This window comes from Dipteris shenzhenensis, chromosome 14 (assembly GCF_047967505.1).
Source record: "Dipteris shenzhenensis isolate YYH24624 ecotype China chromosome 14, Dip_SZ_1.0, whole genome shotgun sequence".
Classification (NCBI taxonomy): Eukaryota; Viridiplantae; Streptophyta; class Polypodiopsida; order Gleicheniales; family Dipteridaceae; genus Dipteris; species Dipteris shenzhenensis.
Window position 1 is genome coordinate 5,138,152 of NC_141609.1, and position 18,122 is coordinate 5,156,273.

At 44.6% G+C, this 18,122-nt stretch overlaps 1 protein-coding gene across 1 annotated transcript in view; it reads right to left on the minus strand.

The window, feature by feature from the left end:
- Positions 1 to 18,122, minus strand: part of LOC147894099 (uncharacterized) — an 86,817-nt gene that overhangs the window by 45,779 nt on the left and 22,916 nt on the right. Inside the window, exons 2-6 of the mRNA XM_087384638.1 lie at positions 10,336 to 10,406; positions 10,113 to 10,171; positions 9,787 to 9,844; positions 9,633 to 9,700; positions 3,235 to 3,347 (exon numbers count right to left, since the gene is read on the minus strand). Coding sequence (XP_087240764.1) covers positions 3,235 to 3,347; positions 9,633 to 9,700; positions 9,787 to 9,844; positions 10,113 to 10,171; positions 10,336 to 10,406 — 369 coding nt within the window. The remainder of the gene's footprint in view (positions 1 to 3,234; positions 3,348 to 9,632; positions 9,701 to 9,786; positions 9,845 to 10,112; positions 10,172 to 10,335; positions 10,407 to 18,122) is intronic.

An 18,122-nucleotide genomic window follows, 5' to 3' on the forward strand; every position in this document is an offset into this window, starting at 1 on the left:
TACCCTACGGGACAGCAAGCAAGCTGAGCCCTTGGCTGCCCGCACCAGAGGTGGTCAAAAGAAAATGGATGCCAATTTGCTTCATGTTGCTTTGATTGCTACAGCTTGCATGAGGAACCTCGCTGTCATAAGGATGCATTTGATAGCAAGGAATGGATGGATGGCATGAAAGCTGAACTTGATCTCATTCATTCAAATGGCACATGGGTTGTGTGACTTGTCTGCACGCAAGCGTGCCGTAGGCACTAAGTGGGTCTACAAATTAAAGCGAAAAGTTGATGGCAGTGTTGACCGCTACAAAGCCCACCTTGTTACGAAAGGCTATGCCCAACAACATGACATTGACTTGGAGGAGACATTCGCTCCCACTTCACGCATCACGACCATTCAGTGCATCACTGCTCTTGCATACCACAAGCATTGGAAGGTCCACCAGCTAGACATTAAGACTGCTTTCCTTCATGGGAATTTACTAGAAGAGGTCTATGTCACCCAACCTTCAGGCTTTGAGGTTGAAGGTTCCAAAAATAAGGTTGCGAGCTGAAAAAGGCCCTCTATGGTTTGAAGCAAGCACGATGAGCATGGTATGCGAACATACATTCCTTTTTGTTATGCCTTGGATTTCAAAACAGCCCTACAAAGGGCACTCTTTATATCCAAAAGAGTGAATCACAATTTCTGATCTTAATTCTCTATGTGGATAACATGCTTATCACTGGGCCAGACACTCAAAAAATTGCAGATTTCAAGGCAGATTTGCAGAAATTCTTTGCAATGTCGGATATGGACCGGTTGCCCTACTATTTGGGATCCAATTTGCTAATGTTGAGGGAGGCATAATGATGAGTCAATCCAAATATATCGGAAAGCTCTTGCAGCACTTCCAATTCGAGGATTGCAAGCTGATTTCTACTCCATTGGAACCTAGCTTCCATTTCTCCTCCAAAGATGGGAGTGCCCCATTTGATGCCACTCTTTATCAGCAGGCTATGGGCTGCCTGGCCTGATTTGCAATATGTTGTTTCCCAGTTAGCACGGTACATGCACAAGCCCAGCACGCAGCATTTGCAAGCGTCTCCCATTACTTGAAGGCCACACAGCATTTGGGACTGCTTTATAGTGATCAATCTTCACTGGATTGCATGCATTCATGGACAGTGATTGGGCAAGTTGTTATGACACCCACATGTCACACAATAGCGATTGTTTCATGCTTGGCTCTTCATACATGTCTTGGTTCAGGAAAAAGCAGCCTCTAGTCGCCACTTCTAGCTATGAAGCTGAGTAGAGGGCAGCCTTCACAACTACATTAGAGTGTGTTTGGTTTCATAAGTTACTCTCATACTTTCTTGTTAGCCAAGACAATTCTACGATCATCTATACTGACAGCCAGAGTGCTTTGGCCATTACCAAGCAATACGTAGGCTTGAGTTCCTACATATTGAGTGTTTGTAATAGAAACTCAAATAGAAACTCACATGTGTTATCTGTAAACATGTGTACACCATGGAAATGAAGGTCTATTACAGATCTTATCCCTGTATTATCTGGTAAGACATTATTCACACCTCATGTCCATCTAGGGCAAACTTTAGAGTTCCTCTCGTGCTACTGATTCCAAGAGTGAATATTCTAAAAGGGAGTGGTTCCATGATTTCTTCTTCACGGATATTGCCATAGGGCCTTCGTGGCACTTCCTCTCTATAAATTGGTTGGGGATAACCTCATTTCTTTTTTGCATGATTCTTGTATGAGCTTCTTACATGAGGTTATCTTAGATTTCTATATATTGGCCATACTTAATGGAAGTTATCTCTTTGACAAAAGGAAAAAGGGGGGGTGGGGGGGCGGGGAAGGAAAAAGTGAAAAATGTATACTACATACACTCACTGGATGGGAAGTCTAGATCATCCTTATCTAAGAGTCCCGCTGAAGTGCAAAGAAGGATCATTCCACCACATGTCATTGCATGCTTGTAATTGAGAAGATCTCCCTTTGCTCTATGAAAGCAACAAGTGTGAGTTGAGCAAGAGCGCAACATCATGGTTGGAACAATCTAGCTTTTGTACTCTAGAGCTCCAAAGTTCTCATAGCTCACTATATGCATTGAATTCTTGTAGAGATGACTCCTTTTCCAAGCTTGCATTGTTCTTTTTAGGAATGGTTTCAGGTCTCTTTAGGGATGCCTTCAACTCCCTTTCCAGATTCCTCTCCTACCTAGATCAGGGATGCCTAGCCGCCTTCATCCATGAAGTAATTAGACATAGAAAGCGTCTACTCAGATTGTAGAGACAGGGGCAAGGCACACAGTTAGACTCATCTTAGAATTATGGAGTTCTTCCAGCCATATCACACAAACCATCAAACCATGGATGGTCAGCAAGGTAGAGATCCACACGACACACTCGACAGAGGACCGGGGACGCACACATCATGCTTGGTGGCATCCCATGCATGTTCAGGACGGGGGGGCATGATTGACAAGGGTTATCGTGGCCCTTGTCAGACGCAGAACCATCGCCAGGACGTCATGATGGACCAACGCTCTATCACTCGCTTCATGTTAGTACAACCCCACCCACCACCAGGCCCACCATGATATCCCACACCTTTTTGGGACCCCCACTCACGTATTTGATGTATCTGACCAGACTTGATATTGGATCTAATATGACGATGATGATGATGTTATGACAACGTAGCACTTAGCACTTAGTATGGGTGATGATGCTCGTTTAGTAGCTCCAACCTTTTAGCTTATTGTATCAGGTCTCTCTCAAGTCTCATAGACCCATCAATCTTTCGAAGACTTTAATGGACTTTCTTTCTTTCACCTCATACCATCTTGTCACATTTTCATTATATGGGTCTTTTGAGGTAACCTACACTTGCACTTGTTTCATAGCATCTTCTATTCACATTTCAATGTACCAAGCACAGGACTATGTTTATGGATCACCTCCACAATTTGTGTTCATGTTCGCATTTCTTGAATTATCTTTAGAAAAGTGAGTACGCATTAGTTGGTAATTAAGACACATTTCATGTTTTTCTTAGTTCCTGTTTGTGTTAAGTTTGACTTGGTATATTAATTATTGCAAAATTATTTCCCACCCCTCAAGAAGTTTAAAGAGAGTAAATTACTTGATTTGTCAAAAATAAGCCTAGTTTGATGCATTTTTCATTTTGTTTGACCCCAAAAAATGTGCACATTGTAGGAACATTGATGTTTACTTGTCTCGAAGAAACTTAGATTCTAAAGTAAGAGTGTCGTTGTTGCAAGTAGGCAATTTGTAGATTGGATCCAAAGGATTAGTTCCTCTTGCAGCATTCCCTAACTTCATATTCTGAATCAGAAAAACCAAGACCAAAACCAACTTTTAGTTTTGATTCATTTACTGATTCACAAAAATTGTAACGCTAGATCTAACATTCAAGGATACATTCTAGTCTCTCTTTAACATCGAATTGCATATATATGTAACAATTGATTTGAATCCCACCCCATTTTGTTATCACCACCACCATGGAAAGCATTTAAGTTCCAATTTAACATATCGCATTTTAGAACATTAATTGTCATAACAACAAAAGAAAAATTGCACATCACCTAAAGGTCAATATTTACTTCCTATTAGCAAGTAGAGCAAGAGCAATACAACAAATTTACCGCTGAAAAGAAATCAATATATGAAACCTTCAGATAAACAAAAGGGCGGTGAATAAATATTAACCAGCAAGTACCATTATTTCAGCCAATTGGAAAATAATTTCAGTAACACAAAGAAAACACAGAACCCACAATGGGGAGCTAGATTGCTCCTGCTCAGAAACCAAACACCCAATTGGCCCCAAACCTTGGCACCCCTTTTGGTATTTCTCTATTTCTTTATTCAGTAGGCAAAATTACAGCAAGGCTAAATGCCCTTGCACCTGTCCGAACATAGCCTAACTAAATCTCAACACTAGCAAGCACAAGCAACTTGCTATTCAGCCAATTCCTGGCTCAAAAGGCATCAAAATCTAGTGCATATCCATGGCCAATGGTTTCAAAATCCCCATCAACACCTACAAGGAAGAATCGCCCTCTTCCTAGCTGTCCAAGTATCAATCCCTCAGACACACAAGATTTGCACATAGCCCAGAGTGTTACTAGCAGCCCGACTCAGCTACACACTCTCACAGGCTATTAGTACTGCCAAACCTTTGCTGTCCCCCTAGGGACACTCTAGCTGAAAGAGAAAAGAAGGCAACTCTCCATCTAAACTCTTTGATAGAGAATTCTAGAAGCAACTTTCCACTGTCTGGAGCTGTCTAGAGCCTCTTGGCAGGCATCCGAGTCAATCTAGCTGCTCCTAGTTGAAGGCGAATTTACCTGGCAGCTCCACAATTGAAGGCGATCCAGTTCTGGAGACAGCTAGCAGTAGGCAATTCCTTCTGGAGGCTCCCTAGTTGTGGGTGATTCCTTCTGAAGGCTCCTTAGCTGTAGGCAATCAATTTTCGAGCTTCTGGCTATATACGATTTCTTCTGGAGGCTCCTTGGTTGTAGGTGAATCCTTCTAGAGGCTCCCTGTCTATCGGCAAGTCAGTTTTGGAGCTTCTGGCAGCCTTGGCAGCTCTCAAACAGCCCACGAACTACTATGGTACTCAAAAATCAGCCTCAAAGCAAACTTCGACATTTATGCTTGGTTCCCAAGCTAGCTTGCCAAACGTGGCCCATGAGCCATTCTTAGCAGTGGTAATTTTACCCTTCTCTTGCCCTTCATTATGCCCATGGAATTAATATACTTGATTAGCCCTTTTTACAATTCTAATCAATGAAAGGCCAAAGGTATTCATAGGTCTAGAAAATTCAAGTCCCCAAGACATACCACCCTCTTGAAACCTTGGAAAACGACCTCATTTTGCACTCAAGAACCGCAATACATGAACAAAAGAAATAATAACAGTGGCATAGAGTGCCATTACAACGGTATGTACTATACAAATAGCATTGCAAAATGAGCAGTGCATAACCAACATTGCAAAACGAGCAATGAATAACCAACATGCAAAATGAGCAGCACGTAACTAACACTGCAGAACGAGCAATGAATAACCAAGATTTTTGAATGAATAATGCATAACTAACATTGTAAAATGAGCATGTATAACCAGCAATGCCACCAAGCGGTACCTCAGGTGAGACATGAAGTGTCACCAAGCGACTTCTAGATTACTGAGCCTGTTTGTACTAGAGGCGAATACCCCACTCCACCCTCCTCCATCCACTTCGCATTCAATTTTGAATAATTATAAAACTTTACCAAATAGCGATGGGAAACTCTACCTCGGACTTTTCTTTCACTATGTGCCAAGTCCTATTCTAAAACCAAGATCTCATCTAGTTCCTCTAGCTCTTGTTGTTCCTCATAAGGCATATCTTCTGTCACATCACCATGAAATGGCTTCATGAAGCTCACATGAAAGGTTTTGTGTATCCTCTCAATCACTTTCCATGATCCTCTGGCTGCAAATACCTTCCAGCAAATAGTAATGCCTCAACAAACAACCACAAGCTCAAGTCTTGAGGAAGATGGTGATATCCCGGCAATGGAACCACTGAAAACAGCCTTCAGATAAACAAGGGCAGTCAATAAATATTAACCAACAAGTATCATTATTTCAGCCACTTGGAAAATAATTTCAGTAATATACACAAAACCCACAACGAGGAGCTAGATTGCTCCTGCTCAGAAATCAGACACCCCATTGGCCCCAAACCTTGTCACTTATAGTGTCAAGTGATGCAGTGACTCTTTTGGAAGTTTCATATGCAATAAGTATTAAAAAGAACCCGACTTCTATCTCAACCATCTCTACCAATGGCTTTAGAGTGATTTTTATTAGTGATCGTTGTGCCGTGTGTGTGGTCTTCGGCGGTGACTCACGTGTCGTGGGGATCTTGAAGCAATGCAGAGGGAAACTCTCCTACTACTACTCCTTGTGGAAGCAATGCAAGCACATGTGGTCCAAGAGTGTCATACCAATGGCTTCCGGAGTTGTAGCAATGTGAATCCTCAAGAGAAGAAGGGGAGAGAAGAAGGAGAGAGGGAAGAGGGAGTGGGAGTGGGAGAGGAAGAGGGAGAGGGAAGGGGAAGCATGCAGTAAGAAGGGGGAAAGGAGGTGAGAGGCATTCACAAAGGCAAGAGCAAGAGAAACATAAACAACACTCCTCTGAAAAAGGGAGAGAGCTTCTAATCCTCATTCTTGCAAGTCTATAACTGAAGACTAAAGTCAAACTTTCAACCTTTTATACATAGCACCTTTTGAAGGGAGGGCCAACCCTATTCCTCCTTAACACTCTCCCTATTTCTAATTTTACAAGCACTTGGGCCATATGCCCAAGGCGGAATTCCATTGTCTTCCTCTCATCCTTTCCTTCTTCTCCACTCTATCTTGCAAAATATCCTAGGAACCCACTCTGCTGTCCCATGGGGTTAATATGTCTTGCTTCCTGCAGTTGTTCCATTTGTGGATCAAGGGGTGTAGAGCAAACCTGTTGTTTGCATTGTTTGGACGAGGGAGTGTCGATCAAAAAAGAGTGAGAGATCTGACAAAATGGGAAATGGGGCTGCCAAAATGTGTGTCGTGCATGTCATCGAATTTGCAAATATGATGGGCATGGAGATTGCGGATGCAGAGGTACATGCAGATGACCTGCTTGTAGGAGGACTCTTATCATGGCTCTTTCCAGCTTGTGCTCAGCCCATATGGAGGCAGCCCTAGATTCTTCTTGTTGCCTTCGATATTGTTCTTGCTCCTCAGCGGTCGAGAGAGCTAGAGCTAGTACTAGCTGGGCTCGCTATGAAGTGCGAAGTGCTACTCCATAAGACGTGCCTGCTAGTTGGGCTTGATGAGATGTTTGATGATAGGCATGAAGAGCATTGGGTTGCCTATCTTTGGTGCGGCTTGTGGCACTGAAGGTCCATCTCTTTGTAGAAATAATCCACCCATCAAGGAGGGAGGCAGAGCAGCAAGTTGGTTACGACCATATTGTGGTGGCTGGACATCTACACTTTAGTCAAGAGTCGAAGAACGTGTCTTGGCTTTACGAAGGCCTTGTCTTTGATGTTGTTAAAGGGAATGCCTCCCTTGTGGTGACGACTATCCCAACCCACCAATGGGGCCAACTTCTTCTTTAGATTTCGTCCTTAACAAAGGGCTCTGTCATAATGGGCACTCTGCCCTGATAAGATGCCAGGTTGGCATATGTGGCAATGCCCTCCTTGGGTGCATCATCCAACGACTGAAATAACTTTTTGCATGATGTAATGTGCTTGGAAGCGCTACTATCAAAAGACCAATTGGACAAAGAATCTGAAACTAATAAAGTTGCATCATGCTTTGACACATTGTAATTGCAAGTAACAACAAATGCCCACGATGAGTCACATTGGATGCCTCATGGTTATGCTCATGGACACCAGGGGCATTTGTCATTGCAAGACCTTGCCGTTGCTTCTTTTTCTTCAAAGCAATATGTTTTGACACTCGGAGATGTCATGTCCAGGTTTCTTGCAATAGTTGCCGTGCTTTTTCTTCTTCCCATCAGCCAGGGTAGAAGAGATGAAGTGCTAGAAGAAGGCTTGGGCTTGCTTCTTGCTCCCTTTGCCTTTGTGATATGTGGCAAAGGCTTGATCTGCATTAATGGAAGCAGCCTGGTTTTGACGGCTTTGCTCCTCCTACGAGAGTGAGGAAACAAGTTGTAGAAGGTGTAGTGGTTGGGGTTACCCATGGCCACTAACCTCAATGTCGCAGCAAAGCCCTAATATGAGTCAGGGTAGGCCATCAAAAGTTGTGGACACCACCTTAGTATCTTCTTGCATCAATCCATTCCCACTTCCCGGGATCCCACTACAAATGCTTTATGGGGACACCTCCATAGAGCCAAATCCTCCATGAGCCCAAGGGAACATGAATCGGGTTAGGATCTAGATACCATCTTGACTCCAAAAATAAATTATTCCATATGGCCTACAACCTTGACAGATTGAAATACAATATCCGTAAGACTATCATCCGTAGATCTAGATAACATGCCCCCAGAATGAACATCAAAGACCAAGACATCCCGGTCTGGCCTCATAGTCCCACAACCTTAAGTGGGATCCCTAATCTCATAAAGGCTCCTAGCCACGTGTCCCTAGAGTGAAACCTGTCACCTAGAAGAACCCAATCCAAGTATATGGCTGCATCAATCTGCTAGATACTCCTTGCACTTCCTTTGAGGTGGCTTACTAAGTGGGCTTTGCGATCATCAGGAAGGCATTTGAAGATCCTCCAAGAACCCACAAAGAAGGCAGGACCTCTCTCCCATGAAGACCACTGTATGAAATGAGAAGTACCTAGTGATCTGCCATGCTCATCAAGTATACTATCATTCCATATGATTGGCCGCCTATCAATCTCTTCTCAAGAGGAAGGGGGGACTCTCTAAAGAGTACTTCTAAAGCTGGCCCAAGCTTTTCAAGATAGCACCCATAAGAGGGGAGAATGGAGCACTGAGATGGGCTGAAGTAAAGATCCATCTGGTATTATCCTTCCAATCTCCATCTTGGAAGGAGACCAAGATTGTATGCATCCAATGAAGAAATCCTTCCAAGGTGCCTGTTGCCCTACCACGAGTCCTCTAACCACTACCTTGCATAATAAAGCTCTGCTCCGCAAGTCTTGATCTATTATATTGAGGCACCCTTCCCACTTAAGGATTAGAGTCTCCCAAGCCACCCTTGCTCTGGTATCTGCTGAACCGTCTAGACCACTCCAAATAAAAGTCCTTATCGATCTTTTGAGCTGAGTGATGTAGTCCTTAGAATGGCACCAACAAGAGCAAATAAATGATGCCGTGGCCACCTTGGAAGCAAGGTCAAGTTTGGTTGAGCTCCAGAAAAGAAGCTTGTCAATAGGAGATGCTTGTTTCAAACCACACGAAGCCTTTCATGGTCTGTAGAACCTTCTTTCTCCTTGTCTTTGACCTTGAAGGTTTTTGGGATTTGCCAACCTTTTTTCTCTCCCATGTGGCTAGTCCACATAGAATTCCTCTTTCAGATCACAATTGAGAAAAACAGTTTTCACATCCATCTAATAAAGAGGCCAGCTATAATGAGTGGCAAGGGCTACCATCAATATGATAATTTTATGCTTGGCCATGGATGCAAAGGTTTCGCCATAGTCTATGCCTTTCTTCTAGGTAGATTTGTGCAACAAGCCTGGCTTCCTAATTTTCCACAAGTCCATCACTCTTCCAGTAGGACTTATTTGTTTCCGATGGAAGTCTTACCTGGTGGTAAATCTACTAACTCCCAAGTGTTTATTTGTGTGATACTGTCTCCTCTTTCATGGCTTCCTGCCATTTGGGTGTCCTTGGCATCCTCATACCTTTCTAGCTCATTTATATCTTAGCTGTGGTCAATAAAGCATGACGCACAGTTTCTTGGGTTGCCTCCCTAAGGGCCTACGTTGGGGGCCTTGTAAGATCCCCCAAGGGGTGCCATTGTTGGGTTTTTCTTCTAACAAACAAGACCTTTTTCCAGTGTTTAATTGAGACAGAAACCAAAAAGAGAGAGATTCGGTAAGCAGGAGATATATACCTTAGGATTAGGATGTGCACCCTTTATGTCGTCAACAGTGAGATTGTTGAAACTCCTATTTACGTGTCCTGGAGAATAGAGCATGACAAACAGCTTTGTTTTTTTGTAGTCCAACTTTCACAAAACTTAAAAGAAACATGAACTAAAGGATTACCAGGAACCCATGGATGGGGTCGGTCAAGATCATCCCATGTCTTTGAAAGGCTAGAAGACTGCACATAACCACAAGATATGTGATTGTTTACTCAATCCACAATGCAAATTTAAGTATTACAAGGCTAAGATAGGCAGCATCAAGGATCTCAGAGAATCCAAAGCCTTCATAGGAATAAAACCAGTACTTTCATATTTCCATTCAAATATGGCGGTTAAGAGAGTTGTCATTGAGAGTTACCACTGTTTTAAGTGAATCTACCATGAAGTCCAAGGACTACGAATTAATGCCAGGGAGTTAATCGGTAAGGTAGGAAATTCATTTACTCTGTAAGGACCTCGGTTTAAAAATCTGTAAAGTGGTGCGGGTTGTGCCATCTCTATTCCTGCAATAAACTCTAGATAAATTTAAATAATGTACAATTCCCTAGTAAAAATCAAGATGAAATTGCTCAAAAGATAATGGTGCATCAAATAAAAAATAGCACTTTGCCAAACGTTTGAAACCAGGAATAGTAAAAATGTGTATCCATCATTGCTGAAAAAATACCATCAGTCGTAAGTGAGCAAGGTTGCATGATTTTCCTTTTACAACTGTGCCCTGTTCTCCGTTTTGCAAATCTGTGACAAGAGACACAAGAATTCAACATACTTTAGGGATCAAGGTTCATTATGTGTAAGTATACCAAAGCACACAACCATGTCCACTCACTTTTTTCACACCATTGCATGTACATTGATACCTCATGTATTTCCTATTAGAAGCGTTGAGATTATCTGTATACCTCATGGACCGAAATCATAGCCTAAATTAATTTAATTTAATTTATTTTTCAAGAAAGAGACTTCTATTAAGTAAGAGAAAAAACCCACGAGAGCAAGCTCAAAGCAGAATACATCATGAAACCATGAGGATAAATAAACCCCCTCAAAATGAGGTGGAAAACAACCAAGGCTGAGGCTGAAAGTGCCACCTCAACCTTGTAAGAGTCTCAGAGAAGAAAGGAGAATCCTTCCATTCCCTGAAGAAAGAAGCCCTCCTAACTGAGGCAGCACGGAAGTCTCCCTGCATACTCGTCCATACGGCCATCAAGGTATGTATGGTGTCTGTCCATACAACCATCAAGGTATGTATGGTGTTTGTCCAGATACTAGCCAATGTGTGCAAGGGATGAACCTGAGTTCCCTCCAATGCCTCTGTGCATCTGGCTCTCCAGATATGCCAGGCTGCTATGCTCGCTAGAATCTCCTAAGAGGTATCCACAGAGGCATGTACAGCTGCAAAAGGAAAGTGTGGTACCACATTCAAAGAACATGACTCAACCTGATGATGTCGAATTGAAATGGCCCAAGAAGAGTCAAGTCTCTCAAAGAATACCTGAGGCCCCGTAAGAGAAAGCCAAGCCACTGAGCCCCATGTCATAAAGAATGGGGAGTGGGCAAAGTGACTGAAAATCCTAGCTACCCCCATCCAAATCATCCTCGCCTGTCTACAATCCCATAAGCAATGTTGAATTGTCTCCAAAGCAGAAAGGCAATGAGGGCAAGTAGGGTCGGCTCCGAACCTGGATCTCCAAAGGTTCACTGCAATCCCACCATGGATAGAAAGCCAAAAGAAAAGAGTGATCTTTCTATTCCTGTGGGATTTCCAGAGTCTCTTCCAAAAGCATCTCTGCAAATCCGCTGTGATATCAAATGCCTCCCAATGAGGAACTCTGGAAGGTCTCCAACCTCTACTACTGAGCTGGAATCTCCTGGCATTACTGACCGTATAACGAAAGAAGGGGATGCTCTTCTCTCGATGCCCTGCGTCAATCCACTCCCACTCTCCAGGGTCCCACTGCAAATACCTAATGGGAACTCCCCCGTAGAGCCAAAGTCTCCAAGATCCAGTGGAGAGAAGCCGGGGGTCTGGGTCGAGGAACCACTCTGAATCTGATCCCTACACCAAAAGACCTACAACCCTGATAGGCTGAAAAGCAAACTCAAGCAAGATGTCCTCTGTGGACCTGAACAACCTGCCACCATCATGCACACCAAAAACCAAGGCATCCTCATGTGCATCTCGAAAGGCCAAAACCTGAAGAGGAATACCCCCTCTCGTAAAAGCACCTGCCCAAGTGGAGCAAGTGAGTGGCATATCATCTGTGTCTACCCAATTCGCTGGAAGGGCTGCCTCAATCTGCAAGATCCTCCCTGCACTCCCTCTGAGATGTCCTATCAACTGAGATTTGGTCTCCTCTGGAAGCCTACGGAAGGCTTTCCATGACCCCAATGATGAGGCAGGTCCCCTTTTCCACCAAGACCACTGCATGTAGAGTGAAGCACCGAGTGGTCTGCCAAGATCATCCAATATACAGTCATTCCACATGATCGGTTGCCTATCAATCTCTTCACGAGAGGAAGGGGGAATCCTCCGAAGAGTGCTCCTAAAACTGGCCCATGCTTTCAGGATGGCAACCATGAGAGGGGACGAAAGAGACCTGAGGTGTGCTGCGGTGAAAATCCACCTAACACTATCCATCCAGTCTCCACTTGAAGAAGGTGTGCACATCTGTACACTGCTAATAAAAAATGCCTTCCACGGCTCCTGCCCTGGCATAAGTCCCCACACCACCATCTTGTAGAGTAAAGCTCTACACTGTAAATCTGGATCAATAATATTGAGACCCCCTTCGTGTGTAGGGAGGATGAGGGTCTCCCAAGCCACCCTGGCTAACGCATCTGCTGTGCCATCAAGCCCACTCCAAAGAAAGTTTCTGATCGGTCTCCTGAGCTGAATGATGCAATCCCTAGAACGGCACCAGCATGAACAAACAAATCAGGCCGTGGCCAAGAGGACCTAGTTGACCACCACAACTCTACAGGCAATATCCAACTTGGCTGAGCTCCAAAAAAGGAGCTTCCTCCTGATGCTCTCTAACACGGGAGCAAACTGCTGCGTGGAAGAAATATCCAAGCCGACCTGGAAGCCCAAATACTTGACTGGCACACCCCTCTGAACCCAAGTGAATCCTATGTCAAGCCCCTAAACTAGAGTGTCCTCGTCACTGATCCAAAAGCCATTGGATTTATGCCAATTTATCTGCGCCCCTGCCGCCAAGCAAAATAAATCCAATGTTGTCCTGAAAGAAGTGAGCGTCTGTGGTGTGGCATCCAAGTAAACTGCTGTGTCATCTGCCAACTCATTGTCAAGTAGCTCCTCTTCCCTTCTGATGGGAAGTCTCAGCCCAAAGATGTCAGCTTGAGATCTAATATAGATACTCATAGCTTCAACCACGAACAAAAAAAGAAAAGGAGCGAGGGGGCATCCTTGATGGACTGATCTGAAAATCTGAAATCTCTCACCCCTTACCCCACCAATAAGTACCTGGCTGTGGGCTGATCTGTACAAAGAGGAAACACCTTTGATCCAAGCATCTGTAAAGCCAAAACGTAGAAGGGTGCCCTCCAAAAAACCCCAATCTACTCTGTCATAAACTTTCTTAAAATCCAAGAGTAGAATGGCTATAGATTCTGGCCGCTCTGCATGGCCCACTCTGAAGCTTCCCAAAAGAAGAAAAAATGCTTCTGCCATGCACAAATTGTTGGGGTAAAGGCACATTGCCACCCTTTAAAATGTTATGACACCTATGACTGTCTTAAGACAGTCATAGAGTGAATCCCTAATCCTAATAAAACCTATGAGTTTGTGGTGTGGCTCAACACATTTCACACACCCACACTTCTTGTGTCTCCCTCTCTCTGTCTCCTTTGTTCCACTCCCTCTCTCTTTCCCTCACAAGTGGTATCAGAGCCTCTACCTCTCCCTCTCAACTCCGGTCTACCCCTCCCTCTACCCCTCCCTCTCCCCTCGGGCCTCGTACCCTCAGCAGCGAGCAGGGCAGCGAGCAGCGCGCACGCAGCGGCGCAGAAGCAGGTCGCGCGCGGGCAGCTACAGCTGCAGCAGCAGCTAGCTGCTGCTAGCTGCTACCCGCTACCAGGCGGGCGCAACCAGCGTGTGCACCACACAGCACAGGCGGGCGCAGCTAGCGCGTGCACCGCACAGCACAGGCGGGTGCAGCCAGCGCGCGCAGCGCGCAGCACCGGCTGCGTGCAGCCCGTCGACCGGCTGCAAGGCAGCAGCCGCGACAGGTACGGCCATCCGAACCGACTGTACGGATGCCGTACAGGCAGCCGTACCGTACGGATGTGGCTGTACGGACGCCGCGACAAGCAGGTACAGGTAGAAAAATTTTTTTGGGGATTCGTGCCCTCGCAAGTACAGGGTACAGCATGTACCCTGCGCAGGTACAGCAGGTACAGCAGGCACAGAAATTTTATTTTGGGGAAGAAGGAAAAAGAGAGAGCACTCTGCTCTGCATTCCCAGAATTTTTCAATTCTAAAACTGTGTGTTTGAGGTACAGCAAGGACACTCGTGTCCCTCGTGCTTGAGGTGACTAGTGCCACAGTGTGTGGTGGTTGCACAGTTATTTTGTTTTGGGAAGGTCAGATGCCTTGATTTTGCAGAGGGCTTTTATGCTTTTGCTGAGTGCAAATCTCAATTTTCGGGTGACAATTTCAAAGGGCTTTTGCCTGGAAGCGTATGCAGTGTATGCCTTGAGGCAGTGTGGAGCCAGGGTGCCCACATTGGTCTTGTTTCCGCAGTGTATTCAGTGACATTTCTTGCAGGTCACATTCTGTGTACGACACTTTGAAAAATCTCAGTTGAGCCACGCTTCGAGTTTACTCGGTCCCTAACTGTCCATCGTTGACAGTGCTCAAAAGATTTTCTCTTCAGTGTTTGTACATTGGGATCTGTGTTGTTACTGTGTACACAGGGCCGTTTATGCATTACTTTGTCAGGTGAAAGTGCCAGGAGAGCGCTGTATTTTGTATGCTACCTCAGTGTTGAGGTGTTTTTCACTTGGTACAGGTGTCAAATCAAGGGGCTTTTGCCCAGATTTTGCTTGTGAGCACTTGAGTTACTGTTTGAGACCTTCAGATGCCTTTTATCCCCTTGGCAGAAGGGTGATTGCTTGGGATTTGTCCCATACTTTGTTGCAGATTTGTGACAGGCTGAGGTGTTTGGAGCCTTTTTCAGTGAACAAAACAGTGTATGACAAGTGGTTTATGCATATAAAATCAGTGCAATACCTCATCTGAGGTGGGAGAAGTATCCAGGACAGCAGTGTTTTGTGCTTCGTCAGATGATGATGCACTGATAAAGCACTTGTGGAACAGCTGCAGCATTCTGAAGTTACTATTTTATGCCTATTTGAGCACGGTACAGTGTGTCAGAAGGTACAGTGACTGGAGGGAAAATTTTCTGTTTTGCTGCAGAATTTTTGACAGTAAAAAACAGCACTATTGTGAGTGCTCCTGGCTCTTGATAGAGCAGGTTTTCTGAGAAATCAGAATTTTATTTAGTCATTTTTTGACTTACAAGGAGTCAGGCACTTTCCTTGTCTGATATGGCATCACGGGGAAGTGAATCCTCAATTCTGAACATAAAGAAATTGGAAGGGGCACACAATTATGCATTATGGGCAGAATAGTGTTTGAATGTACTTCTGCTAAAGAAGATTTCTAAGCCCATAAGGGTGAAGGGTGTCAAGCCATCTGGGATGGCAGATGATGAGTGGGAGGAGCTTGATTTGTCTGCAAGGGCTGCTATTATGCTTACTCTCACTGATTCTCTTGTGTTCAATGTTCAGGCTGAAAAGACCTCTTATGGCCTATGGCAGAGGCTAGAAGAGTTGTATGCCCAAAAGAGTTCAGCCAGTAAGGTTTATTGGTTGAAGAAGCTTGTCGACCTTCGCATGAAGGAAGGTACAGCTATGACCTCACACTTGAGTGAGTTCAATGCCATCTTTACACAGCTTATTGCACAGGGATTGAACCTTGATGAGGAGTTCAAGGCTACTTTCTTGTTGTGTACCCTCCCTGAGAGTTGGGACACTTTCAAGACCACCCTGTCTAATTCAAATGTCACTCTTATGTATGCTGATGTCATTGTGGCATAGCCGGTTGGGACACATGTCCGTTAAAGGAATGCAAGAACTGTCACGTTTGGGTTATCTGCCGTCTCTTTCATTTTCAGATTTGCCTACTTGTGATCATTGCATTTTTGGAAAGCATTCTATGACTCCTCATAAGAGGAGAACTCCCCAGAATAGAGCACCGCTTGATCTAGTGCACACTAATTTGTGTGAGATGCCACAGCTATCACTAGGGGGTGCAAAGTATTTCATTACTTTTATTGATGATGCCACACGCAAAGTGTGGGTCTATTTCTTGAAGCATAAAAGCGATGCCTTAGATGCTTTCAAGAAGTTTGCCGCTCAGGTTGAGAATCGGACAAGACGCAGGCTGAAATGCCTCAGATCCGATAATGGGGGTGAGTATGTGTCAAATGCTTTTGTACAGTTTTGCGAAGCTAAGGGCATTAAACAGGAACTCACAGCCCCTCATAATGCATCTCAAAATGGTGTGAGTGAGCGGATGAATCGAACTATTCAGGAGAAAGTTCGATGTATGTTGTCTTATGCTGCATTGTCCCATGGCTTTTGGGCAGAAGCCGTGCAAACAGCAGTTCACCTAATTAACAGGTCGCCGAACAAGGCTTTGGAGTTGAAAGTGCCAGAGGAGGTGTGGTCTGGCAAGCCACCTTCATATAAGCACTTACGTGTGTTTGGCTGCGAGTGCTTTGCTCATGTACGCAAAGAACTGCGCACCAAACTGGAACCAAAGTCTTTCAGATGCATCTTTATGGGTTATGGTGACGAAGGTGAAATGGGGTACAGGTTATGGGATCCCGTCAAACGGAAGATTATACGCAGCAATGACGTCATCTTTAAAGAGGATAGTGTACACAAAGAACCCGTGCAACCTGTGGAATACAGGAGGGTTGTTTATGATGATGTCGGACAGCAAAGAATGCCCATTAATATGCAGCAGCAGGCTGCTGTAGATAACCCTGTTCAAGAGGGTATATAGGCTGAAAATCAGCCATACAATTTTGCCAATGATGCACTACTGGATATGCCAGCAAATGGCGCTGTAGAACAGCCAAATATGGTGGTACAGCCACCCGTCATGCATGACGAACAGGCTAGACAGCAGCCTAATCCGGAACATTTTGTTAGGAGGAGCACCCGTGTACAACCGCCTCCTGACAGGTTTGTTCTAGGAGCCAATAATGTGGCTGATTTTATCATGCTGACAGATTGTGGTGAGCCTTCCAGCTTCAAGGAAGCTATGGGAAGAACAGAGAAAAGGAAGTGGGAGAAAGCCATGCAATCTGAAATGGACTCTCTACTTCAAAATGATACATGGGACTTGGTGCAGCTACCTGCAGGCAGAAAGGTTTTGCCATGCAAGTGGGTTTACAAAGTCAAAGTGGATTCAAATGCTTTACTGAGGTATAAGGCCAGATTGGTTGCCAAGGGATTTAAGCAGGAGAAGGGCATTGACTTTGATGAAATCTTTTCCCCTGTAGTCAAGATGACTACTTTGAGAGCAGTGTTAGCTCTTGTTGCTCATGAGGACATGGATTTATGTCAGATGGATGTGAAGACTGCTTTTCTTCACGGAGATCTCCATGATGAGATCTACATGAGTCAGCCAGAGGGATATGCTGTTAAAGGGAAAGAGCAGCTTGTGTGTAAGCTCAAGAGGAGCTTGTATGGACTCAAGCAGGTGCCAAGAGAATGGTACAAGAAGTTTGATGCCTTCATGCAGTCCCAAGGGTATCATAGGTGTGAGACCGATCACTGCTTGTACACCAAACGGGCAAAGGATGGCAGTTTGATGCTACTCATTCTATATGTGGATGACATGCTGATTGCCAGCAAATCTCATCAGGAGATTAGTGCTTTGAAGAAGCAACTGCATAAGTCTTTTGATATGAAAGACTTGGGTGATGCAAACCATATTCTTGGTATGCGGATTATTCGTGACAGGTCCAAGGGACTTCTGTTTCTGTCACAAAAGGAGTACATTGACAAAGTACTGCAGAGGTTTAAAATGGAGGGGGGGAAGTCTATTAGTACCCCGTTGCCTCCACATTTAAAACTCAGCAGTAAGGACAGCCCCAGATCAGATGATGATAAGGCTGAAATGGCCAAGGTTCCGTATGCATCTGCAGTTGGTTCTTTGATGTATGCCATGGTTGCCACTCGTCCGGATATTGCTTTTGCGGTGGGAGTCATCAGCAAGTATATGGCAAATCCAGGCAAGCGGCACTGGGAAGCAGTGAAAGGCGTCTTGAGGTATCTCAAGGGTACCAAAGACTTGTGCATATGCTATGGTAGGCAGGATGCATTGGTGCATGGTTTTACAGATTCAGACTATGC